This window comes from Schistocerca cancellata, chromosome 2, assembly GCF_023864275.1.
Source record: "Schistocerca cancellata isolate TAMUIC-IGC-003103 chromosome 2, iqSchCanc2.1, whole genome shotgun sequence".
Taxonomy (NCBI): Eukaryota; Metazoa; Arthropoda; class Insecta; order Orthoptera; family Acrididae; genus Schistocerca; species Schistocerca cancellata.
In genome coordinates this window covers 1,036,469,169-1,036,496,368 of record NC_064627.1, presented here as the reverse complement: position 1 = coordinate 1,036,496,368, position 27,200 = coordinate 1,036,469,169, and the positions used below count along the sequence as shown (strand labels likewise).

The 27,200-nt window shown below is 45.9% G+C and overlaps 1 protein-coding gene across 1 annotated transcript in view; it reads right to left on the bottom strand.

Moving 5' to 3' along the window:
* The window catches only part of LOC126160778 (uncharacterized), a 324,917-nt gene extending 298,123 nt beyond the window's left edge, over window positions 1-26,794 (bottom strand). Inside the window, exon 1 of the mRNA XM_049916929.1 lies at window positions 26,750-26,794. Coding sequence (XP_049772886.1) covers window positions 26,750-26,794 — 45 coding nt within the window. The remainder of the gene's footprint in view (window positions 1-26,749) is intronic.
* Window positions 26,795-27,200: the final 406 nt, after the last annotated feature.

Here is a 27,200-nt window from a genome sequence, read left to right as displayed (position 1 = left end):
ACATTCACTCCGCGGGACCGGTCCAGGGTTCGCATCCCGGCGCGGCCTGTGCCCGCATGCCGGCCCGCATACTAGCTGCGCAGACAGGCGGCGGCTGTCGGCGGTCACCGCTGACAGCGACACCGCCAAGAGCCTGCTGCCTTCCCACGCCCCGTATCTCGTCTGCGGTTACGGGACAGACGGAGCTAGGTGCAAAGGGCGTGCCGAGCGAGGAATGCACCAGAGCGGCAGGAGTTCGCACTTACTGGAGCCTAGGTCGCTTGTGGAATACCTTACTGTCAAAATAAAATAACCACAGAGGTGGATTCATGCTTGCCTAACTGCTTTGATGCGGCCCGCCACGAATTCCTCTCCTGTGCCAACCTCTTCATCTCAGAGTAGCACTTGCAACCTACGTCATCATTTGCCGGAGTAATGAGTTTTGCTATTTGGGAAGCAAAATAACTCATCATGGTCGAAAGGGAGGATGTAAAATGCAGACTCGCAATGGCAAGAAAAGCGTTTCTGAAGAAGAGAAATTTGTTAATGTCGAGTATAGATTTAAGGGCCAGGAACTTGGTTGAAATGGCTCTGAGCACTATGGGATTTAACTTCTGAGGTCATCAGTCCCCTAGAACTTAGAACTACTTAAATCTAACTAACCTAAGGACATCACACACATCCATGCCGGAGGCAGGATTCGAACCTGCGACCGTAGCGGTCGCGCGGTTCCAGACTGTAGCGCCTATAACTGCTCGGCCACCCCGGCCGGCTAGGTCAGCAAGTCCTTTCCGAAAGTATTTGTATGGAGTGTAGCCATGTATGGAAATGAAACAAGGACGACAAATAGTTTAGATAAGAAGAGAATAGAAGCTTTTGAAATGTGGTGCTACAGAAGACTGCTGTAGATTAGATGGGTAGATTACGTAACTAATGAGGAGGCAGTGATAGAATTGGGGAAAAGAGAAATTTGTGGTACAGACTGACCAACAGAAGTGATCGATTGGTAGGACACATTCTGAGACGTCAGGGGCTCACCAATTTAGTATTGGAGGGAAGAGTGTGGGATAACAACAGTAGAGGGAGATTCACAGGGATGTAGGTTGCAGTAGTTACTCGGAGACGAAGAGACTAGCACAGGATACAGTATCATGGAGAGCTGAATCAAACCAGTCTTCAGACTGAAGACGACAACAACAGCAATACTCCAATCTCGATCTTACTCTACAGTTTTTGCCCTCTATAACCCTCTCTAGTACCAAGGAGATTATTCCCTGACGTCTTAACGTCCTATCATCCTGTACCTTCTCGTTGTCAGTGTTTTCCGCATATTTCTTCCTCTCCGATTCTGTGCAGAACCTCATCATTCCTTACCTAATTTTTAACATTCGTCTGTAACACCACACCTCAAATGCTTCGATTCTCTTCTGTTCCGGTTTTCCCACAGTCCATGTTTCACTATCATACACTGCTGTACTCTAGACCTACATTCTCAGAAATTTCTTCCTCAAATTAAGGCCTTTGTTTGATACTAGTGCTCTTCTCTTGGCCCGGAATGCCCTTTCTGTCAGTGCCAGTCTGCTTTCAAAGTCCTTCTTGCTTCGTCCGTCATTGGTTATTTTGCCGCCTAGGTGGCAGAATTCCTTAACTTCATCTACTCGTACTTCGTGACCATAAATCCTGACGTTAATTTTCTCGCTGTTCTTATTTCTGCTACTTCACGTTACTGTCGTCTTGGTTCGATTTATTCTCAGTCGGTACTCTGCACACATTTGATTGTTCATTCCAGTCAGCAGGTCATGTAATTCTTCTTCACTTTCACACAGGATAGCAATGTCATTAGCGAATCGCATCATTGATATCCCTTCACCTTGAATTTTGATCGCACTCCTGAACCTTTCTTTTTTTTCCACCATTTTTTACACATTGAACAACAGGGGCGAAAGTGTACATCTCTGTCTCATACCCTTTTTAATCCGAGCACTTCTTTCTTGGTCGTCCACTCTTACTCGTATTATTCCCTCTTGGCTCTTGTACGTATTGTATGTTACCCGTCTCTCCTTATACACTCCTGGAAATTGAAATAAGAACACCGTGAATTCATTGTCCCAGGAAGGGGAAACTTTATTGACACATTCCTGGGGTCAGATACATCACATGATCACACTGACAGAACCACAGGCACATAGACACAGGCAACAGAGCATGCACAATGTCGGCACTAGTACAGTGTATATCCACCTTTCGCAGCAATGCAGGCTGCTATTCTCCCATGGAGACGATCGTAGAGATGCTGGATGTAGTCCTGTGGAACGGCTTGCCATGCCATTTCCACCTGGTGCCTCAGTTGGACCGGCGTTCGTGCTGGACGTGCAGACCGCGTGAGACGACGCTTCATCCAGTCCCAAACATGCTCAATGGGGGACAGACCCGGAGATCTTGCTGGCCAGGGTAGTTGACTTACACCTTCTAGAACACGTTGGGTGGCACGGGATACATGCGGACGTGCATTGTCCTGCTGAAACAGCAAGTTCCCTTGCCGGTCTAGGAATGGTAGAACGATGGGTTCGATGACGGTTTGCATGTACCGTGCACTATTCAGTGTCCCCTCGACGATCACCAGTGGTGTACGGCCAGTGTAGGAGATCGCTCCCCACACCATGATGCCGGGTGTTGGCCCTGTGTGCCTCGGTCGTATGCAGTCCTGATTGTGGCGCTCACCTGCACGGCGCCAAACACGCATACGACCATCATTGGCACCAAGGCAGAAGCGACTCTCATCGCTGAAGACGACACGTCTCCATTCGTCCCTCCATTCACGCCTGTCGCGACACCACTGGAGGCGGGCTGCACGATGTTGGGGCGTGAGCGGAAGACGGCCTAACGGTGTGCGGGACCGTAGCCCAGCTTCATGGAGACGGTTGCGAATGGTCCTCGCCGATACCCCAGGAGCAACAGTGACTGTCCCTAATTTGCTGGGAAGTGGCGGTGCGGTCCCCTACGGCACTGCGTAGGATCCTACGGTCTTGGCGTGCATCCGTGCGTCGCTGCGGTCCGGTCCCATGTCGACGGGCACGTGCACCTTCCGCCGACCACTGGCGACAACATCGATGTACTGTGGAGACCTCACGCCCCACGTGTTGAGCAATTCGGCGGTACGTCCACCCGGCCTCCCGCATGCCCACTATACGCCCTCGCTCAAAGTCCGTCAACTGCACATACGGTTCACGTCCACGCTGTCGCGGCATGCTACCAGTGTTAAAGACTGCGATGGAGCTCCGTATGCCACGGCAAACTGGCTGACACTGACGGCGGCGGTGCACAAATGCTGCGCAGCTAGCGCCATTCGACGGCCAACACCGCGGTTCCTGGTGTGTCCGCTGTGCCGTGCGTGTGATCATTGCTTGTACAGCCCTCTCGCAGTGTCCGGAGCAAGTATGGTGGGTCTGACACACCGGTGTCAATGTGTTCTTTTTTCCATTTCCAGGAGTGTAGTTTACCCCTATTTTTCTCAGAATTTTGAACATCTTGCATTATTTTACGTTGTCGAACTTTTTTTCTGGGTCGACAAACCCTATGATAAGTGTCTGCTTTTTTATTTATTCTTGCTTCCATTACCAAATGCAAAGTCAGAATTTTCTGTCTGACGCCTTAACCTTTGCTGAAGCCAAACTGATCGTCATCTAACGCATCCTCAATTTTCTTTTTCATTCCTCTGTATATTTTTCTTCTCAGCAGCTTGGATGCATGAGTTGTTAAGCTGATTGTGCGATAATTCTCGCACTTGTCAGCTCTTGCAGTCTTCGGAATTGGTGGATGATATTTTCCCGAAAATCGGATGGTTTATCACCAGACTCATGCATTCTACACAGCAAAGTGAACTTCCACCAACAATTTTAGAAATTTCAATGGAATGTCATCTATCCCTTCTGCCTTATTCGCTCTTGAGTCTCCCACAGCTCTTTTGAATTCTGATTCTAATATTGAATCCCCTAAGTCTTCTCCTGTTTCTTCTGCTATCACATCAGACAAATCTCCCCCCTCATAGAGACCTTCAATGTACTACTTACACCTATCCGCGCTCTCCTCTGCACTTAACAACCCGCCGGCCGCGGTGGTCTAGCGGTTCTGGCGCTGCAGTCCGGAACCGCGGGACTGCTACGGTCGCAGGTTCGAATCCTGCCTCGGGCATGGGTGTGTGATGTCCTTAGGTTAGTTAGGTTTAAGTAGTTCTAAGTTCTAGGGGACTTATGACCTAAGATGTTGAGTCCCATAGTGCTCAGAGCCATTTGAACTTAACAACCGAATTCCCGTTGCACTCTTAATGTCACCACCCTTGCTTTTAATTTCACCAAAGGTTGTTTTGACTTTTGTATATGCTGAGTCAGTTCCCCCATTGTCCTTCGGTTGTTGAGAACGGAAAACTCGTTGAATGTTTCGACAAAGGAAAAAGTATATACTTATATGGATATGGTGCCTGTTCTTCCTGACATGTCCGAAAGAACAGACACCATATCCATATAAGTATATAGTTCTGGCAATACAGGCCATGACCTTCTTTTTCTGTGCGGATGCACACATATTACCCAAACTCGTACGGGACTTGGTAAGAATGTCTTCCACGAGTAATGAGTGTGTTCGGTAGGGACACTACCAATGTAGAGTGTGGACACATAAGGTGAGAATGTGGGTCTCGCGGGAGGCGTGCGCGAGATAGTCTCTGCAGACGCACTATCCTCTGTGCCCTCGGTGCCTCAGATGGATAGAGCATCTGCCATGTAAGAAGGAGATCCCGGGCTCGAGTCCAGGTGAGGGCACACATTCTCACCAGTTCCCGTTGATATACATCAAGGCCCGTCAGCAGTTGAAGATATTAATACCTATTTCTAATTGAGGAAAAAGTAGGTGAAGAAGTCACTCTGCCTAAGGGGCCTTTAATGGCACCGACCTTATCCAAATTGTACACTTGGATAGCACAAAGAAATTCGGTATCCAACTGCTTGATGACTAGATTCGAGCGTAAGCTCATTATCAAATCATCCAACAAGCTATGCAGGGGCATCCATTACGACAGCTAGATGACTGTCCATTCTAGTTAAACACATCTTGTAGAGCAGTGCAGTGCTGGACTTAGGTGAATGTTGTTCAGCCCTGCACTGATTCACAAGATGTGTTTAACAGTATGAACAGACATCTGGCTGTCGTATTGTATGCTACTGCATAGCTTATTGGTATGTACGAACTGTCAGTAGTTATCTTTGTACTATGGCACTGTTTTGTAATGTGTAAAGTATTCTTTTAAATAAACACACCGACATTTGATTGTATTGTTGTTTATTTAATTACGACCTAGGTTTCGGCCTTTTGTACCATTTTCAAGTGATTGAGCTTATGTCATTAACATGTATTGCGGGAAATCAAGCTCAAAATTGGCCATATTTTCTTAATTTATGACAATTTTGAGCTTGATGTCGTACAATAAATGTTAATGACAATAGCTTAATCACTTGAAAATGGCATAAAAGGCTGAAACGTAGGTCGTAATTAAATAAACAACAATACAATCAAATGGTGGAGTATTCATTTAAAAATTATTGTGTGACCGTTGCCGAACAATACCAAAAACTTTTTACTTATTTACTATTTTGTTTCTGTTTTTTAGGACGATCTGATAACGAGCTTAGGCTCCAAATTAGTCATACTGCAACTTCGACAGTTATCTGTAGTTTATTGCATAATTTGGTAATCTGAGTGTTTATGATATCATATCTCCTGTACTAAATTCCCTTCAATGACACAATTTGCAGGCATGTTCAGTAGTGCATGCGGGTAGTGTATGCAAAATGTGTTGAGAATAGAGTTAGTAGTAAAGAAGTAATAAATTTAAAGTTCATACCTCATTTTGAAGTTTTTCTGCATAAACAGTGAAAATGTAGTAAACTAGAAACTTTTTCTTTCGTTTTTTTGTGTGTGTATGTGTGTGTGTGGGGGGGGGGAGGAAGGAGATGGGTGAGGAGTGTTGCCACCAGGAAAAAGTTTCGAAAAGGTTTAATATTGTGTTTTAAGTATGTTGGAAGTCGATAAGCGCCCTCATTCTCAAATACTGGATGAATATAGTGTGGGTAATTTGCACACTATGAGTTGTGTTTCCTGAAAACATACACACACTTTTATTTTAATACTTGACAGCTTTAATACAATACAGCTCCTGGAAGCTGTTGGATATGCAACCTGTAACTCGGCCGTGATGGCCGTTTTGTGCCTTCAGTAATTTTACAGCTTCACTCAGTAGCAGGCCAGTAGCGACGGCGCAAGGGCAGCTCCATCGAATAACGATTCTGGGCGATTCGGTTAGATAAGCAGATCGAGACAGTCGGGGCCGTGTACACCGTACAGTCAGCCGTCGTCTTCTGCGGAGCGACACGGATGACTGCTTGGAACGCCAGCCGAGGCAGAACCGTGTCTTCACTGGTGGACTGCGTTTGACATGTCGCGAAGCGCGCGACCGACCGGAAACTGAAAGACCGGGCAGGCAGGTGGGAAGTCTGAGCATAGCGAACTCAGAAGGGTAGGAAAACAACCTGGCCTGCGCGAACACTGTCGGCGGACGTACCACAATCCAGCGCAGCTGCGACCAAATATCAGGTAGCAGCCACTTCACTGCGGTGGCAAGAGTCAATGGATAGCAATATGTACATATACAGGTGGCGGTAGTACCATGTACACAAGGTATAAAAGGGCAGTGACTTGGTAGATTTGTCATTTGTACTCAGCTGATTCATGTGGAAAGGTTTCCGACGTGATTATGGCTGCACGACGCGAATTAAAAGATGTTCAGTGTGGAATGGAGCTAGAACCGTGGGATACTCCATTTCGGAAACTGTTAGCGAATTCAATATTGCGAGATCCACTGTGTCAAGAGAGTGTGCCGAGAGTACCAAATTGCAGGCATTGCCTCTCACTGTGGACAACACAGTGAGAGACGTACACTTGTCAGTGCTAATAAAGCAACACTGCGTGAAATAAAAGCAGAAACCAATGTGGTATGAACGACGAACGCAGCCGTTAGAGCAGTGCAGCGAAGTTTGGAGTTAATGGTGACCGACTCGAGTGCCTTAGCACCCAGCACGACATTGCCTGTAGAGTCTCTCCCATGCTTGTGACCGTATCGGTTCTACCCTAGGCTACTAAATAATCGTTGCCTGGTCAGTCGTAGGAGCTGATGGTAGGGTTCGAGTCCGGCGCAGACCCCACTGAGCCATGGACCCAAGCTGTCAACAAGGCTCTGTGCAAGCTGCTGGTGGCTCCATAATGGTGTGGGCTGTGTTCCCATGGAATGGACTGGATCCTCTGGTGGAAATGATTATGCTCAACTACATGGATCCATTTGAAGCCATTCATGCACTTTTGGTTCCCAAACAACGATGGAATTTTTATGGATGACAATGCAGCATGTCAACGGGGCCCGCATCTCGTGGTCGTGCGGTAGCGTTCTCGCTTCCCACGCCCGGGTTCCCGGGTTCGATTCCCGGCGGGGTCAGGGATTTTCTCTGCCTCGTGATGGCTGGGTGTTGTGTGTTGTCCTTAGGTTAGTTAGGTTTACGTAGTTCTAAGTTCTAGGGGACTTATGACCACAGCAGTTGAGTCCCATAGTGCTCAGAGCCATTTGAACCATTTTTTGTCAACGGGCCACAGTTGTTCGCTATTGGTTTGGAGAACATTCTGGACAATTCGAGCGAATGATTCGGCCACCCAGATTGCCCAAAATGAGTCCCATCGAATATAGAGAGATGAGTTCGTGCGCAAAATCATTCTCCAGCAACACTTTTGCAGTTAGACTTATTGAGTCCATGCCTCGTCGGGTTGCTGCACTGCGACAGGCAAAAGGAGTTCCGACACGATGTTAGGAGGCATCCCATTACTTTTGTCATCTCAGTGTGTGTAACCTTAGTGGACAGATATCCACTTAAGGGGCTCCGGAAAGGCTCAAAAACATGAAAAGTTCAATTTTTACTTTTTTGCGTTTCCTGAATCTGCAGACTATTACCTTTTAATAGATATATAATTTATTCAATTCCGAAGACTACAACTATTTTTAATTTTTTTTTGAAATGTGTTCTACATGGGCGTGACCCACTGTGGCGCTGTTAAACTGCTGCCAAATGGTGTTATTATTAACGTCCGTGTTCATCAGATACATTTTAGTGATGTGAGATAAAGTATGTGTTGTGGCTAACCTGTGATGGTTCAATATATATATATCGCTGGTGTGATTGTCGATTGAAAGCTTCGTACAAAAAACAAAAACTCAGTGATGGTAAAGGGTTGGACGGGAAGGAAAGGTTAACTGACAGTGTAATTGACAAAATACAGAACTATTATGGAATGGCTATTAGGCAAAATACACAAAGTGGCGACGAAATGAAGAAGGCTGTTTGGGCTCTTTTTTTTCATACTTCTTCAACCGATGAAAATCCCCAACATAGCTTGTGTCCCAAAGAAGAAGACAGTTGGTGTAAATATAACAAAGGATTGCTAACTGGTGAAGTGTACACTCATAAGCATAGTCTGCCTCATGCAATAATGGAGGTGATAAAACCTATTTTCAGAGACTTAGCAGCACCTGAACTGTTGAAAAAGTGTATTCACGCAGAAACTCAAAACCCCAGTGAAAGTGTAAATGGTGTTATATGGTCGAGAATCCCCACGACTGTATTTGTTGGAATAGAAACACTTCACTTTGGTGTGTATGATGCTGTTGCGACTTTCAATGATGGCAACATTGTAAGGTGCAAGGTATTTAGAAGTATGGGAATGAAGATAGGTTCTAACATGGTACGAGCGATGCTTGCTTTAGACAAGGAACGCCTTCGGGCTGCAGACAGGGCTGTAAAGAGTCTAGAAATACAAGCAAGAGTAAATAGGAGGAGGAACAAGAGGAAGCTGGAGGAGGAGTTTGCAGAGGATGAAGATAATCCATCCTATGGACCTGGAATGCACTAAAAAGTTAATCCAATCTTTGTCGCTCGATTCCCAAAACTTTTATTTTCTCATACTAATTACATGTTTTCTAAGGATCTTCCAAACATATTTGTTTCAAACTTTCAGTAAATGTTACACAGTACCTTCTGCATAATTTAACACAGCCTTTTTCCAAAAAACTGTATATTTTTGAATATATAAATAAAAAATTGCAAGAAAATGTTGTGAATTTTCATTACAATTGAAAAAAAATCATCTTTAATAACTGAACAAAAATTTTGTAAAATCCCTGTGTTAAGTTGTAGCCCATATTCCAATAAATAATCTGTAAAAAGTTCAACTTCCTACCTCAAATACTTTGTGAGGAAAGATGTAATTTATAAGCGTTATTTTAACATTGCAAGTATAGGGCGTTCCGGAGCCCCTTAAAAGAGAGCCGGCCGGGGTGGCTGAGCGCTTCTAGGCGCTACAGTCTGGAACCGCGCGACCGCTACGGTCGCAGGTTCGAATCCTGCCTCGGGCATGGATGTTTGTGATGTCCTTAGGTTATTTAGGTTTAAGTAGTTCTAAGTTCCAGGGGATTGATGACCTCAGAAGTTAAGTACGATAGTGCTCATAGCCATGTGAACCATTTTTGAACTTAAAAGAGAACACCCGATCGCTTTGGAGCGCTGTAGACAGCGTAAAACTTCTACCAAGTGGCCACATGATACGCCTACGCAGTGAAGTGACGTTAACTGCCAACCTGTTGCATAGAAACGACACAGTAAGACAATTCGACGTGGAACCGTGGCAGAGAAGAGTCGTATCAGATTTAGACGTGCGCGTGAAGGCACTCCGAATGAACTTTCGCCATTCGTTGGGGTATCAATGCGGACTGACCAGCCGGCCGCAGTGGCCGAGCGCTTCTAGGAGCTACAGTCTGGAACCGCGCGACCGCTACGGTCGCAGGTTCGAATCCTGCCTCGGGCATGGATGTTTGTGATGTCCTTAGGTTATTTAGGTTTAAGTAGTTCTAAGTTCCAGGGGATTGATGACCTCAGAAGTTAAGTACGATAGTGCTCATAGCCATGTGAACCATTTTTGAACTTAAAAGAGAACACCCGATCGCTGTGGACAGCGTAAAACTTCTACCAAGTGGCCACATGATACGCCTACGCAGTGAAGTGACGTTAACTGCCAATCTGTTGTATAGAAACGACACAGTAAGACAATTCGACGTGGAACCGTCGCAGAGAAGAGTCGTATCAGATTTAGACGTGCGCGTGACGGCACTCCGAATGAACTTTCGCCATTCGTTGGGGTATCAATGCGGACTGACCAGCCGGCCGCAGTGGCCGAGCGCTTCTAGGAGCTACAGTCTGGAACCGCGCGACCGCTACGGTCGCAGGTTCGAATCCTGCCTCGGGCATGGATGTGTGTGATGTCCTTACGTTAGTTAGGTTTAAGTAGTTCTAAGTTCTAGGGGACTGATGACCACAGATGTTAAGTCCCAGAGTGCTCAGAGCCATTTGAACCATTTTGGACTGTGCACTGTACCTACAAGGAATGGTATACTACTCGCTGGCACGCATTAAGTTCGTAGCGTTTCTCCATGAGATTGATAAACACAGCTACACATTACCCTTGACACTGCATCACGGACAGGAGCGCCTGCGATTGTGTACTCAACGAGGAACCTGGGTGCACGAATGGCAAAACGTCATGTTTTCGGATGAATCCAGGTTCTGTTTACAGCATCATGATGGTCGCATCCGTGTTTGGCGACATCGCGGTGAACGCACATTGGAAGCGTGAATTCGTCATCGCCATACTGGCGTATCACTCGGCGTGATGATATAAGGTGCCATTGGTTACACGTCACGGTCACCTCTTGTTCGCATTGACGGCACTTTGAACAGTGGACGTTACATTTCAGATGCGTTACGACCCGTGGCTCTACCCTTCATTCGATCCCTGTGAAACCCTACATTTCAGCAGGATAATGCACGACCGCTTGTTGCTGGTCCTGTACGGGCCTTTCTGGTTACAGAAAATGTTCGACTGCTGCCCTGGCCAGCACATTCTCCAGATCACTCACCAATCGAAAACGTCTGGTCAATGGTGGCCGAGCAACTGGCTCGTTACAATACGCCAGTCACTACTCTTGATGAACTGTGGTATCGTGTTGAAGCTGCATGGGCAGCTGTACCTGTACACGCGATCCAAGCTCTGTTTCACTCAATGGCCAGGCGTATCAGGGCCGTTATTACGACCAGAGGTGGTTGTTCTGGGTACTGATGTCTCAGGATCTATGCACCCAAATTGGGTGAAAATGTAATCACATGTCAGTTTTAGTATAACATATTTGTCCAATGAATACCCGTTTATCATGTGCATTTCTTCTTTGGTGTAGCATTTTTAATGGTCAGTAGTGTAATATGGCCACCCATGATTTTTTTGAATTTGGCTTAAAGGATGCGGTACCCATACATCTGATTTTTGAATCTTGCCTATCGCATGCAAATGTCACACAGGGGTGGAATGATCGCAATTCATCACGTTTGCCAGTTCTCGAGTACATCGAAGTGGGTCATAGTGGATTAATGCTTTCAAATGCATCAAACTCCGAAGATGTTCCTGAAAATGGAGAGTCACTAATGTCAGAACGATGCTCTTAAGCTAGGAAACCATTTTCTTGTCGTGCTCTGTTCAGTGGCATTATCCCCCATACACGGTGCAAATGTTTCTGGTTGTAAATGCTCCGATTTCTCGATTTGGCATTCCATTCTCTAGCGCCCACAGCTTCCCTCATTATCTCCAAATGACAAAATGACAATATTTAAACTCAAATAACAAGAGTGAACTACATATAAAACAATGAGAATGGCTAAGTAAACCCATAGCAACCGGAGCACGAACTTGCAAAACAGGAACGCTACGAACTTATGTACCAACATAATAAAGCGGCGTAAGAACAACGGTCTTTAAAAAATCCAAATCTGCAGGGACCAGATATGAGTGTCAACGACAAAAAGATTCAAACTTCACGGGAATTGCCAACGCCAGTGAATCCAGATCTATCGCCACCTTTCGACAGAACATAGAGGAGGGAACTGCATGCAACGGAGTAGCATGTCTCACAAAAGACCGTTTGCTTACAGAGGAACTTACAGATGCACATCTTCAGTGGGCCAGACGACATAAAAACACTAGCTGGGTCGAGGCGTGTAGTGTGATTCGACTAGTTGCGAATTGCCACTTTCACAAATGACCCGAAGCATCGAGCGCATAGGCAGCAGAACAAGTCGCCTAACCCGTAGCGCGTATGGAGGATTTAGGTCTGTTTGCAGGGGTATGTGTCATGTCATGAGCTTGTTTAGGGTACTAAGTTACCGTGAAGATCAACCAGGATATTTATATCAACTTCGTTGCGCAGGTGCTGCTCTTGATGAGGGTATGCTGTGTATATTCCCACATTCTGTCATGATAATAGCCGTCTGCATAGGGCCACACAGATACAGTCTCAGACAAATGACAGGGTTCAGTGGCACCACGGTATAATATTGCCGCACCCTGCCAAAGTTGTCACGCGAATTATGAATTTCTTTTTCTTTCTTTTTTTAGAAGTTTTATTTCTACGCGCATTCAGGCAGTAGAAACCAGCAGGGCCGAAGTGCTAATCGAGTAAGCCACTGGATGGCATTGTTGACATTATGACATTGCGATACCAGACAACGGTCGAGCACATCTAACAGCTAACATGATGTGACCAAGAATAAGGTGATATTTTGTACCTCGGGCGCTTGCATGCCATCGAGAAACTCACACGTTGCAAATATAACTGGACCTAGAAACACACGCTCGGGGCAGAACGAACTAGGAAAATCTGAAAGACAAGCTCGATGAAGCAAACTTACTGCCCCCCCTCCAGTAGGACTACATCAAAAGCGTGGAGTTTTTTTCAGTAGATGTAGATGCAGATCCCACTATCAGGGGTAGACTGCCGTGTGGTGGAAATCTGGGTGAGGGTAGCAAGAAGCAGTCAGTGTTTTTCTGGTTGGTTTGATGCGGTCCCCCACAACTCCCTGTCAAGTGTTAACCTCTCCATCTCAGAGTAGCACTTGCAAACTACGTCCACAGTTAATTTCTGGATGTACTTCAATCTCTGTCTTCTACTACAGTTTTTACCCTCTGCAACTGTCTCTAGTACCATGGAAGTTATTCCCCGATGTCTTAAAAGTTGTCCTGTCATCCTGTCCCTTCTTCTTACCAGTGTTTTCAATATATTGCTTTCCTCGCCGATTCTGCGGAGAACCTCCTCACTAATTTTTCTCGAGGATGCTTTCTTCTGGAAGATACTACCAACGTAACAATTCTGCACTGGAGCACCATACAGATTGCCATACAGATGTTATCTAAGCAGTGGAAACACGCTGAGAGACCAGGAGTGACACCACATCTGAAGTGCTTCGATTATCTTCTGTTCCGGTTTTCCCACAGTCCATGTTTCGCTACCACGCAGTGCTGTGCTGCAAACGTACACTCTCAGAAATTTCTTCCTCAAACTAAGATCTATGTTCGATACTAGCAAATTACTCTTGGCCAGGAATGGCGTTCTTGCCAGGCTAGTCTGTTTTTTATGTACTTCTTGCTCCATCCGTCACGGATTATTTTGCTGCCTTTGCAGCAGAATTCTATAACTTCATCTACTTTGTGATCACCAATCCTAAAGATAAGTTTCTCGCTGTTCTCGTTTCTGCTGCTTCTCATTACTTTCGTCTTTGTTCGATTTACTCTCAATCCATATTCTGTATTCATTGGTCCGTTTATTCCATTTACCAGGTCCTGTAATTCTTCTTCACTTCCACTAATGATAACAATGTCATCAGTGAATCTTATCATTCATATCATTTCAGCTTGAATTTTAATTCCATTCTTGAACCTTTCTTTTATATCCTACACGGCTTATTCGATGTGTAGATTGAACTGTACGAGTGAAAGTCTACATCCTGTCTTACACCCATTTTAATCCGAGCATTTCATTTTTGGTCTGAACTTCGGATCCCAAAACATTCAGTCGCGCCGCCATTCTGTCTGTGTCTTTAACTGGAGAGAATGACAGGCATTTGAGTTTCGGAGAGACCGCGACCCGCTCTTTGTGATGGAAATCGGTTGGCAACCTGTCCGCTGGTTAACTAGTCGAGTTCCGGCACGGAGTGCGCCATTCCTGTGGCGTGGCGGCTGAGTGACTTCGGGTGGAAGTTTCACCGATGCAGGGAGCTGCGGTCTAGCCAGCCTCTGCCCGATGAGCGACTTTGACCGATGTGCTGCAGCTGATCCTCTTAGTCACCCAATGTTAATCCCCATAAAATGTCTGGGACTATTTGGAACAGCGGGTGAAAGGTAACAGTCAACATCAGCGCAATTTTGTAGCTCAGCACGAACGAGCGGCTTCAGCTGGACACGGCGTACCTGAAGTAACTTGTGGACTCTACTGCCGTATTGCTATATTGAGGCAGTTATCAAGCCCAGAACCGATGTTACACGCTATTAGCGCGCTGTGTCCTTTCGCGTCCGCCCTCGTGGCTGTTAGCACTTGCCCGCGGAAGTCTTAAGGTTCCAATTTTGAGTGCCGGCACGGTACACCGTTGTAATCTGCCAGGAAGTTCCAAACTACAGGGTGTTTCAAAAATGACCGGTATATTTGAAACGGCAATAAAAACTAAACGAGCAGCGATAGAAATACACAGTTTGTTGCAATATGCTTGGGACAACAGTACATTTTCAGGCGGACAAACTTTCGAAATTACAGTAGTTACAATTTTCAACAGCAGATGGCACTGCAAGTGATGTGAAAGATATAGAAGACAACGCAGTCTGTGGGTGCGCCATTCTGTACGTCGTCTCTCTGCTGTAAGTGTGTGCTGTTCACAACGTGCAAGTGTGCTGTAGACAACATGGTTTATTCCTTAGAACAGAGGATTTTTCTGGTGTTGGAATTCCACCGCCTAGAACACAGTGTTGTTGCAACAAGACGAAGTTTTCAACGGAGGTTTAATGTAACCAAAGGACCGAAAAGCGATACAATAAAGGATCTGTTTGAAAAATTTCAACGGACTGGGAACGTGACGGATGAACGTGCTGGAAAGGTAGGGCGACCGCGTACGGCAACCACAGAGGGCAACGCGCAGCTAGTGCAGCAGGTGATCCAACAGCGGCCTCGGGTTTCCGTTCGCCGTGTTGCAGCTGCGGTTCAAATGACGCCAACGTCCACGTATCGTCTCATGCGCCAGAGTTTACACCTCTATCCATACAAAATTCAAACGCGGCAACCCCTCAGCGCCGCTACCATTGCTGCACGAGAGACATTCGCTAACGATATAGTGCACAGGATTGATGACGGCGATGTGCATGTGGGCAGCATTTGGTTTACTGACGAAGCTTATTTTTACCTGGACGGCTTCGTCAATAAACAGAACTGGCGCATATGGGGAACCGAAAAGCCCCACGTTGCAGTCCCATCGTCCCTGCATCCTCAAAAAGTACTGGTTTGGGCCGCCATTTCTTCCAAAGGAATCATTGGCCCATTTTTCAGATCCGAAACGATTACTGCATCACGCTATCTGGACATTCGTCGTGAATTTTTGGCGGTACAAACTGCCTTAGACGACACTGCGAACACCTCGTGGTTTATGCAAGATGGTGCCCGGCCACATGGCACGGCCGACGTCTTTAATTTACTGAATGAATATTTCGATTTTCGTGTGATTGCTTTGGGCTATCCGAAACATACAGGAGGCGGCGTGGATTGGCCTCCCTATTCGCCAGACATGAACCCCTGTGACTTCTTTCTGTGGGGACACTTGAAAGACCAGGTGTCCGGCAGAATCCAGAAGCAATTGAACAGCTGAAGCAGTACATCTCATCTGCATGTGAAGCCATTCCGCCAGACACGTTGTCAAAGGTTTCGGGTAATTTCATTCAGAGACTACGCAATATTATTGCTACGCATGGTGGATATGTGGAAAATATCGTACTATAGAGTTTCCCAGACCGCAGCGCCATCTGTTGTTGAAAATTGTAACTACTGTAATTTCGAAAGTTTGTCTGCCTGAAAATGTACTGTTGTCCCAAGCATATTGCAACAAACGGTGTATTTCTATCGCTGCTTGTTTAGTTTTTATTGCCGTTTCAAATATACCGGTCATTTTTCAAACACCCTGTAAAAACTCATTCGGGACTTGTGTACCGAGGAAAACAGATTCGTGGACGGTGAAGCTCCATAACAATGAGATGGACTCACTGTCTACAGCAGAAGGTTCATGGAAAAGAAAGGACCAGATCTGCTGACTGCGTGTTCGCTTGTCTTCAGTCCTCCGGATTATTATGTGTGGAAACACATAAAGTACTTAGTTTATCCAACTAGTGACTGTCACTGTATCATTGTAGTCTGTGAACGCTTGCAAACCCTTAAGTGAATTTTTTTAGAGACTGCGACAAAAAATGGCTCTGAGCACTATGCGACTTAACTTCTGAGGTCATCAGTCGCCTAGAACTTAGAACTAATTAAACCTAACTAACCTAAGGACATCACACACATCCATGCCCGAGGCAGGATTCGAACCTGCGACCGTAGCGGCAGCTCGGCTCCAGACTGTAGCGCCTAGAACCGCACGGCCACTACGGCCGGCTAGACTGCGACATATTGTGGTCAATTGCTTAACGTATTTATAAAAGTAAGAGGAGGATCTTTCGAACATTTTCCAAGAACAGGTGGCAATGGTAAATATTTCTATGAACAGTCAGCTGCAAAGAGAAGACGTTCCATTGTGTATTGCTCGAACGATAATGACGCAAAAATCAGACATTTCAGGGACTATATTTATTTGAAGCGTTTTGCTTGTTTTATGTGAGAAGCCTGATTGAAAATTGTTCCAAATATTCTTTTGTGCGATCTGTCAAGCTTAAAGAAGTACAGTGCTCAATTATACCGAATAGGAGCCATTTCAGTTAATGCCGTATAAGCATTGCGAAGCAATAAAATTTCATTATCTGATAGACCCCGTGCAAGCTTCCACGGCTCTGAGCACTATGGGACTTAACATCTATGGTCATCAGTCCCCTAGAACTTAGAACTACTTAAACCTAACTAACCTAAGGACAGCACACAACACCCAGCCATCACGAGGCAGAGAAAATCCCTGACCCCGCCGGGAATCGAACCCGGGAACCCGGGCGTGGGAAGCGAGAACGCTACCGCACGACCACGAGATGCGGGCACAAGCTTCCACTCCTATCTTGCTATATTTCAGTGTTTATTAGTGTTCAGAAATTTGAAGAAAAGTAATCTGAAATTATTTAGTCGAGGATGAAGAAAATAGAGAAAAAATGTAAAGCTAAGAGCTCTGGAAGTGTACCTATTACAAAGCCCATGTTTCCGCTTAGACTTTAAAAAGTTTGATTATTTTTCGATGCGATTTAATAGATAATACACTTGCAATTATAGTCATTGTTTATTACGCGAAAATTTCAACCTTAAGAAGCTTAACTGTGCGATCTCGCTCGCCACTAATTTCACAATACTATTTTCACTGTGTTTAAAGATTCTGTAAGTTTCCCCATGAAAATTTCTACAGCTTAAATGAAACATTTTATAGAAAAACTGCTGTTTCTTACCATTCACAGGCTATTGTTCACCGTAAACGCTTGAGCCATTTGTAAATTCGAAGGCAACTTCCTCCAAAACTCCTTATTGTCATCTTTCCCTCTCAGTTCTCTATTTAACACACTTTTTCTCGTTCCGCTTCCACTGCTTACCCATCTTCGACATTAATTTTATATTTAATGTTCACTAAAGTCAACATAACTCTGTGCGCTTAAAATTCGCCCTGTCCCCACTCGCGACGTTATCCACTGATTCGCTCGAACCACACCAGAACAAATTCAGCCCGCTCAAATCACAAAACCCGCATCATTAGCACAGTAACGATCAACGAATGCCTGCCTTCTAGAAACTACCCCTTGTGCGGGGAAGATATGATACGCTTGTATTGTATTGTATGGAACTGGGGATCTAGAAACGACGGAGAGGCTTCGTCACCGCCGTAGCTCTCAGTGGTTCACAACCCCACCACAGGCTACAGCAGTCCACCCACCCCACCGCCTCCCCACACCGAACCCAGGCTTATTGTGCTGTTCGGCCCCCAGTGTATCCCCCGGGAACGTCTCACACCAGACGAGTATAAACCCCCCCTCCTCCCCTCCCCCCCGCCTCCGATGTTTGCGTGGTAGAGTAATTATGGTATACGCGTAGGTGGAGAAAGTGTTTGCGCAGCAACGGCCGACATAGTGTAACTGAGGCGGAATAAGGGGAATCAGCCCGCATCCTCCGAGGCAGATGGAAAACCGCCTTAAAAACCATCCACAGACTGGCCGACACACCGGCCACACTAATCCGCCGGGCAGATTCGGGCCGGGGACCGGCACGCCTTCCAGCCCGGAAAGCAGTGCGTTACACCGCACGGGTAACCGGGCGGGCCATGATACGCTTACACACGGGATAAAATTGTTATTCGTAGACCTACTACAGAACGAAACTTACGCTTACATACTCCAACTTGTAAGTTTGTTCGAAAGCTACACCCACACTGATGGTAAATGAGCACAGGTTGAGTTCTGGAGCAGAAAGGGGTGGGGGGGGGGGGCAGGGTAGTAACAGCATGTTACTATCTCTCTCTCTCTCCCCCACCCCCCATCCTCCCTCCGCCAGCAAATTTTACTTGCAGTTACGCACAATTTTAACGTACTATCGATGCCTGCAATTTAATAATAATAAAAATAAAATATATAAAATGTTTTAGTAAGTCAATAATAATTATATTGTTTACATCAGCAGTTGCTAAGTGTCTTTAGCATAATATCCAAGAAATTTCATTCGTCCGAAAATTTGAGAAAAACACGTGTCATGCAATTAATTTAAGAACTATAATAGTAACACGCTCCCACAACTCTTACGTTTGTGATCTGTTTAACTGTATTGTGGTTTGGTTCTGACACATTTCACTCATATACCGAAAGTTGCTTCAATAATTCGTTGAAGTCCAGAGACATTAAAGATGCCTGACACAAGTGTGCTCATTCACAACTATCTTTTCAGTTACGTAGCAGAAATTATGTTGCGCTTGCAAAACTACTATTGAGAGTACACGAAAAATTCAGCTCTTATTTTTCAAAACATACACCTCGGATGTTTTCTGGCAGTCGTCGTAAGCACTTCACTAGATCATTGTCGTGAATACTAAACTATAATCTCGGTTACTCACTTACATACTTCATCACATCGGGCAAGCAGTGTATATACAAGCAGAAACACAGTCAGTTTATTTTTTTTCTTATGGGACTTAACTGCTTAGGTCATCAGTCCCTAAGCGTACACACTACTTAACGTAAATTATCCTAAGGACAAACACACACACACCCATGCCCGAGGGAGGACTCGAACCTCCGCCGGGACCAGCCGCACAGTCCATTACTGCAGCGCCTTGGACCGCTCGACAGTCAGTTTATCAAACATCAGGTAAAACCATCCAACACTACAATAAACTCCGTCCGAATATGGCTCGCAAGGCCAATGGTTCCGACTGACTGCCGTGTCATCCTTAGACGGCGTTACTGGATGCGGGTATGGATGGGCATGTGGTCATCACCCCGCTTTCAAGGCCGTTGTCAGCTCTCGTGACTGCAGCCACTGCTTCTCATTCAAGTAGCTCCTCAATTAGCCCCACAAAGGCTGAGTGCACCCCGCTTGCCAAAAACGTGTGTCATACACGGACGGTCGCCCATCCAACTGCTAGCCAAGTCTGCGAGCGGTTAAATTCGGTGATTTGACGGGAACCAATGTTACCACTGTGGCAAGGCTGTTCGTACTGGTTCTATTCCCGGCCGGGTTGGAGATTTTCCCCGCTCGTGTACTGGGTATTGTGTTGTCCTCATCGTCATTTCATCGTCATCACCGGCACGCAAGTCGCCCAATGTGGCGTGGACTGAAATAAGACTTGCACTCGGCGGCCGAACCTTCCCGGATGGGGCCTCCCGGCCAACGATGCCACACGACGACCATTTTATTTCCATACTCGGACCTATTTCTAGTGTAACGGGCTGCACTGGATACTACTGATAATTAAGTCTTAAACGGGACGTTTTTGTTTTATTCACTATTTCATTTCATGCACTGTGCGTTTCAGTGGCTGTGCCATGACCATAAGTTGGTAAACTGCATAAATTACAATCTCGTTGTGGTTAGTGAAGGAGACACATGACCTTCAGTCGCAGTGAGGAACAGATTGTGTGTGTGTGTGTGTGTGTGTGTGTGTGTGTGTGTGTGTGCTCTAGGGATGAAAAACTTCTTTAGTATTTATCCAGAATGTGAAAAAATAGAAAACAAATGTCTTCACTGTAAATAAGATTGACTTCGTGGAACATGAAGTATACAGGGTGATTAGTCGATGATGTAACAATCTTTCAGGGATGATGGAGAAGGGCAATGTGTCAGCTAGAGGTGACGCACTCTTGTCCGGAAACGACTGAGTCGAAAGTTAGAAGCGAAAATCGTTCTGATACTTCTGACAGTGGAATAGACGTACCAGTACCGTTGTTGCTGACAGTGTAGTCTAAGCAACTTTCAGAGGTGGTAGTATGAGCCAAAACAAGAAAAAAATCTCTAGTGAACATCGGCTCTAAAATGGATACCTAAAGAGCTACCAGCACAGGTTCAACATCGATAATGTGAAACACATCTCTTTTATTGAAGTGCTCACGGCTCTTAAGGTGCGCCTTTTACACTCCAATGTTACCGGACAGCTTTTTCTTGTTTGCTCCATACTACCTCTTACAAAAATACGGAAACCAAAACGTTCGCAGTAGAAGAGAGGTGTTTCACGGATCGAAGATAAGCGCTCATATCGCTTGAGGTATGCGTTTCAGAGCTATGTTTAATAGACATTTTATTTCTTGTTTTGGTCCATACTACCACCTCCGACTGTTTCACGGATCGAAGATGAACAAGCGCTCATATCGCTTGAGGTATGCGTTTCAGAGCTATGTTTAATAGACATTTTATTTCTTGTTTTGGTCCATACTACCGCCTCCGAAAGTTTCCTACCCTACTGCTTTAGTAACAACAGTACTGATACATATTTTCCATAGTCATAGGTATGAGAAGGATTTTCGATTATAACTTCCGACTCTGTTGTTTCTGGGCGAGGGTTCGTTGCCTCAAGTTAATTCCATTACACGTTGTCTTCTTTCTTTTTCGGCAACTTTTGCCCGCAGTTGCAGGTATACAAATTGCGCAGTCATAATAAGACTCTCATTTCAGTTGCAAAAGATGGTATTTAACATACGCAATTTGAAACACATTTATCCTTATCCATCACCTCTGAAAGTTTTTTGACATCATCACCCTCTATAAATGAACATTTAGAGACTTTTGGCCAAGCTGGAAGCAAGGTTGCACTAAACGACGGAAAGCGAGAGGAGTTGGGTTGTTTGCGGGAAGAGACCAAACAGCGGGGGCACCTGTCTCATCGGATTAGGGAAGGATAGGGAAGGAAGTCGACCGTGCCATTCAAAGGAACCATCCCGGCATTTAACTGGGGCGATTTAGGGAAATCACGGAATACCTAAATTAGGATGTCCGGACGCGGAATTGAACCGTCGTTCTCCCGAATGCGAGTTCAATGTGCTAACCGCTGCGCCATCTCGCTCGGTAAGCGAGAAGACGTAAGGGATGTGCACAGGCGTAAAAGCTTTCTTCATTTTCAGAAAACTGCAGATATTTTATCAATCATAAGTGTACAAGTGAGGTTTCCACATCCAGGAAAACATGGGCAATGAAAAATCTAGAAAAAAGAAAACCCGAAGAGAATTCTTTGTGGTGCTACAGACGAATATCAAAAGAAATTATGTACAAGCAAGATAGGAAACGATATTCGACAGACGAAAGGTAGAAGCCTGCCGACGATCGTTATCATACGAAGGGATAAGTTGAATGAATTGATTAGAGCTGACAAACGAAATTTAAAGAAAGTAATTTTTACGAAATGCCGTGAGTTTACAATAAACAGACCTGTATTTTTTGCCTGATTCAATCTTTCTGATCTCAGACAAAACGAAATTTATTACTGGAGCCTATATACCATCATAGCTATTGTGGCATCAATAACTGCTACGTCCTTGACAGGTGCGACACACTGCAAGGCCAACCTCTAGCTTCCGGACAGGCGCAACCTAGTTAGACACCATAGGGGGCGCACTGCCGGGGAAGGGAAGTCGCAACACCAACAAGGAGTTGAGCTACATGAATGGAAGTTTGTATGCGTGTTTCTACACCTGAAGGAAGATTTGTATTCCGATTGCGCGCCAGTCGCATCAGGTTTGACTTAAATACACGCAGTAACAGACGTGAGCGTCTATTACCTTTGAGATTACACGTGATGAGTTTACGTTAGTCAAAAATGCCTTTAAGGTGGCAAAGACGCAGTTGTCAACACCTCACTGAATTTGAACTAGAGATGGGGGATCCGCTCTTGAACTAATTCATAGAGTTGAATCTTTCAAAGGAGTGAACAATCAGTGATTCAGAAAAAAAGAACGGTAGCTCCAAACGTTTCCCACGGCAGAGAGAGAGAGAGAGAGAGAGAGAGAGAGAGAGAGACGGAGCATATCAGCAGCGCCTCCGCTGGTCAGAGCACAGTGCACGCCACACAACACAGCCAGCGCCAGCCTCTGCCCTGCTTCTACCTTGGCTGCCTGCATTGTGCATTGCCCCATTGGATTTTGTGTTTCACATATGCCGTGCCGTCTCTGTGCGTAGTCTGCTGCGTGCAGGGCCTTGGGGCAGCTTAACTTCGCATCGCACTCTGTCGGCGATCGTTTCAGTCGCACGTCCTGCCCTCTGGGCAGTTGATGCGAGCAACAGAGAGCCACCTAGCGGATAACATAGGAACTACTTGCAACAACCTGCTCGCAAGGGAACGGACGATTTGTCTCAGAGCGGGTGAGTTCACCGCTCCCCCCACCCTCGGAACTCGCCCGCTCAACGCTCACCCCACCGTCTCGACTCTAGCCAGAGCGTTGAGCAAAGCGACTCAGGTGTCACTCTGGTCTCTGCGGTCTCAGCTCACGCAGTAATACAGCTCGCGGCTCGACCTGCTCGACTCAGCGCCTCTGCATCGGAGTTCGTCCCTACTGGATATTGTTCTTCGTAGTAATACCGCTATGTATATTACATTATTATGTTATGTATACATCAATTGTTTTTATTTTATTTTTATTTGTTTAAACTGATTAGATTAGGTTCCTGATGACTCCTCTTACTATAGGATTTTTATTATGGACACTCGAATTTACGCTTTAATTACGAGCAAACCGATAAACATATCGCAAAATGTGATACACCAATATTTTCCTTGTTTTATTCTGCGTAAGGCTATATGCAGCATTTTCGTTTTACAGTCAAATTTATATATTTTTTTCTTATTCTGGTACGGATTTTGCGATTTTAGGCGTCTTCGGAATGAAACATTCACTTTAAAAATATATGGCTTGCGATGTATTTGTATGAGGTTAATGCAATTTTAATACATTATAGCCAAATATATTGTTAATGTAAATCTCAAGTTACAACATTTTCCGATCACCCAAAAAACCACGATAGCGCAAAATAAATCAATAATCAAAAACTTTGTCATATCGTGGAAATTTCAATAAACAATACAAATTTCTTACTCATTATTTGTGTTACTTCAAAATAGGATCAAATAAGATCAAAATACAGGTATAGTACTGGAATAAACCAAGTTTAAAGGGCAATGTGCCTTCCATTTATTTTCTATTGTAAATGAGTGGTGAGTCATGAAAAAGATCTAATTCATTTCAGGGAGTGAACAGTTCTGATCCAATCTCTGAAAAGAACAGTTTTGCCCATCTCTAATTTGAACGAGGTCGTGCAATAAGGCTGCGAGAAGCTGGACGTTTCTTCCGCGTTACTGCAGAAGGACTTGGCAGGAATGTAGGCATTGCACAAGATTGCTGGCAGCGAGAATGTAAGGTGGCAGGAAGATCAGGCTCCGAACGGCCACGTGGCACTACTGAGAGGGAAGACCATCGTGGTCGGCATATGGCTCTGGCACATTGTACTGCATCTCCAGCAGAAGTATGAGCAGCTGTTGGCACCACAGTGAGCAACGAACTGTTATAAATCTGTTACTTCAAGGTCAGCTCCGAACTAGACGCCCCGCAACGGGCATTGCACTGACCCCAAACCAGCGCCATTTGGTGTGAGGCGAGAGGTCGTTGGAGGGCAGGGTGGAGGTCTGTTGCGTTTTCTGATGGAAGATGGTTTTGTCTCTGTGCCAGTAATGGTCGTGTGCTGGGTAGAAGGCCAGTTGAGGGCCTGCAACCAACTTGCCTGCGTGCTAGGCACACGGGACCTACACCTGGAGCTGTGGTAGGCGGTGCGATTTCGTATGACAGCAGGAGCACTCTGGTGGTTTTCGCACACACCCTGACTGCAAATTTGTTCGTGAATCTGTTGATTCGATCTGTTGTGCTGCCATTCGTGAACAGGAGGTCTTTTCCAACAGGATAACGCTCACCCGCACACCGCTGTTGTAACCCAACATGCTTCACAGAATGCCGACAGGTTGCCTTGGCCTGCTCGATCACCAGATCTGTCTCTAATCGAGTACATATGGGAAGTCATCGGATGATAAGTCCTGCATCATCCACAAAAAATATTAACAGTCCCTGCATTGACTGACCAAATGCAACAAGCATGGAACTGCATCGCACAAACTGACATCCGGCACCTGTACAACATAATTCATGCACATCTGCATGCTTGTATTGAAGCTTTTAGCGGTTACACTGGTTGCTAATGTACCAACATTTAAAAAAAATGGCTCGCAGCACTATGGGACTTAACATCTGAGGTCATCAGTCCCCTACACTGAGAACTACCTAAACCTAACTATGGACATCACACACATCCATGCCCGAGGCAGGACTCGAACCTGCGACCGTAGCACAGCAGCCCGGTTCCGGACTGAAGCGCCTAGGACCGCTCGGCCACAACGGCCGGCACCAACATTTCAAATTTGCAATGGTTTATCTCGCGCCTACATTAACCTGTGATCTTGCAATGTTAATCCCTTAAATAAGTTACCTAAATAAATGTACTTCCGAAATTTCATTGCTCTACATTAGTTATATTTTGGTGTTGCGATTTTTTTTACGTTCGTGTAGTTCCCAAGTGAGCGTCCAACCGCCAAACGTAGGTATAAGCACACGCACGGTACCGCTTCGTCACTATTCGCATGGTGTTCGCACGGTATCAACAGCACTCCGGAACAGCATCCGGACTGTGTCTATAATCGTCGTCAACAAGAGCGAAACTAGACATTCCACAAGTGATCATAGTTATCGTTCGCTGGATTCAGGGAAAGACCAGTGTTCATAGATCTGTATAAGTGAAGCTTTAAGCATCTGTTCATACAAGAATTAGGTAATCTGTACATTCTCTGAATAAATTACTATAAATAGCTGCTAATTTTGGTTGCTTTCAGTTCTGACGTAGTTTGCCTAAACCTATTTGGCCCTACGAAGAGTTTGTATAGGTGCGGCTTGTTAGCGAGCCAACTCAGTAACATCAACTGCCGGCCGGAGTGGTCGCCGGCACGCTAGCTCAGCGTGTCCGCTCAGAGGGTTTAGCTACCCTCCGTAATAATAAAAACTGAGTGAACGGATCAACGAACAACCTGAACGACTGTCATCGGACGTCCGCGACTAACAAATTCAACGAACAATATAGAACAAAATGAGATAAAAAAAAGAGAGAGTGGCCGAGCGGTTCTAGGCGCTGCAGTCTGGAACCGCGCGGCCGCTACGGTCGCAGGTTCGAATCCTGCCTTGGGCATGGATGTGTGTGATGTCCTTAGGTTAGTTAGGTTTAATTAGTTCTAAGCTCTAGGGAACTGATGACCTGAGAAGTTAATTCCCATAGCGCTCAGAGCCATTTTTTGAACAGCAACTACTTTCGGGGGGGGGGGGGGGGGGGTAGGGCCGCGTCTCCTTCCACATTTATGTTGGACAGCAAGAGTATCTGGGTGTACACAACATTAATCAAAACAATATATATCAAAGGTCGTTATGCGTCAATGTCGTCAACAGGGTAAAACACATTTACCCGTCTCAATAAAGTTATTACACTATCTGGTTCCACATTGTCGCAGTTATGTGGAGTGAACTCTGGGAAATCTATTGGACACAAGAAAGCTGTAGGGGACAAAATAACAACTAAATGGATTGGAATACGTAGGAAGAACCCGATAGCTTGCGTTTCGTCACTTTTCTGTGTCGAAATTTCAAATGGTTCAAATGGCTCTGAGCACTATGGGACCTAACTTCTGAGGTCATCAGTCCCCTACTCTTAGATCTACTTAAACCTAACTAACCTAAGGACATCACAAACATCCGTGCCCGAGGTAGGATTCGAACCTGTGACCGTAGCGGTCGCGCGGTTCCAGACTGTAGCGCCTAGAACCGCTGGGCGACTCCGGCCGGCCCGAAAATTCCACCTGCGCACTTCGTCGATTAACTGGATACACAGGAAACGTCCTAGTACCCCGTCTGTAGTAGCTTACAGGAGGAACTGTGCGTGGGAAACGTAGCAAGTGGAGATGTGGAGCGGAGTTGTGCTAGCCCGTGTGAGCGGTTGCGCAGGCGTAGCGTCTTGTGCTGTACTTACCGAGGCGCACCTCTTGAAGCGAGCGGGCGCATGCGCGTCGCCCATGTCTGCCGGTGTGCACGTGACGTGACGTAACGCAACTGTGACGCTGTCGGCGGCAGGCTGCCTCGCTGATACGCACTGGCGGACTGACGCGCCCGGCCTCGGACGGGCCCACGCAGAACACGCTACCCACTGTGTGTGTGTGTGTGTGTGTGTGTGTGTGTGTGAGGCACGCCCCACTCCACCCCAGTGGAAGCACAGCACGCGCACGCTTGCTTGCAGCTGCAGCTGCAGCACGCGACACGCTGCCTCTCCCACCTACCCCCTCCCCCTCACTCTCTCCAGCGCCCCCTTCCCACCTTTGCCAATGCTGCCACTGCACTGGGAGTGATGCCCGTGGGAAAACGGAGCGATCGCGCTTTCCGCTCCAAGTGGCGTTGAGGTTCTTACGATGATTTACCGATACAGC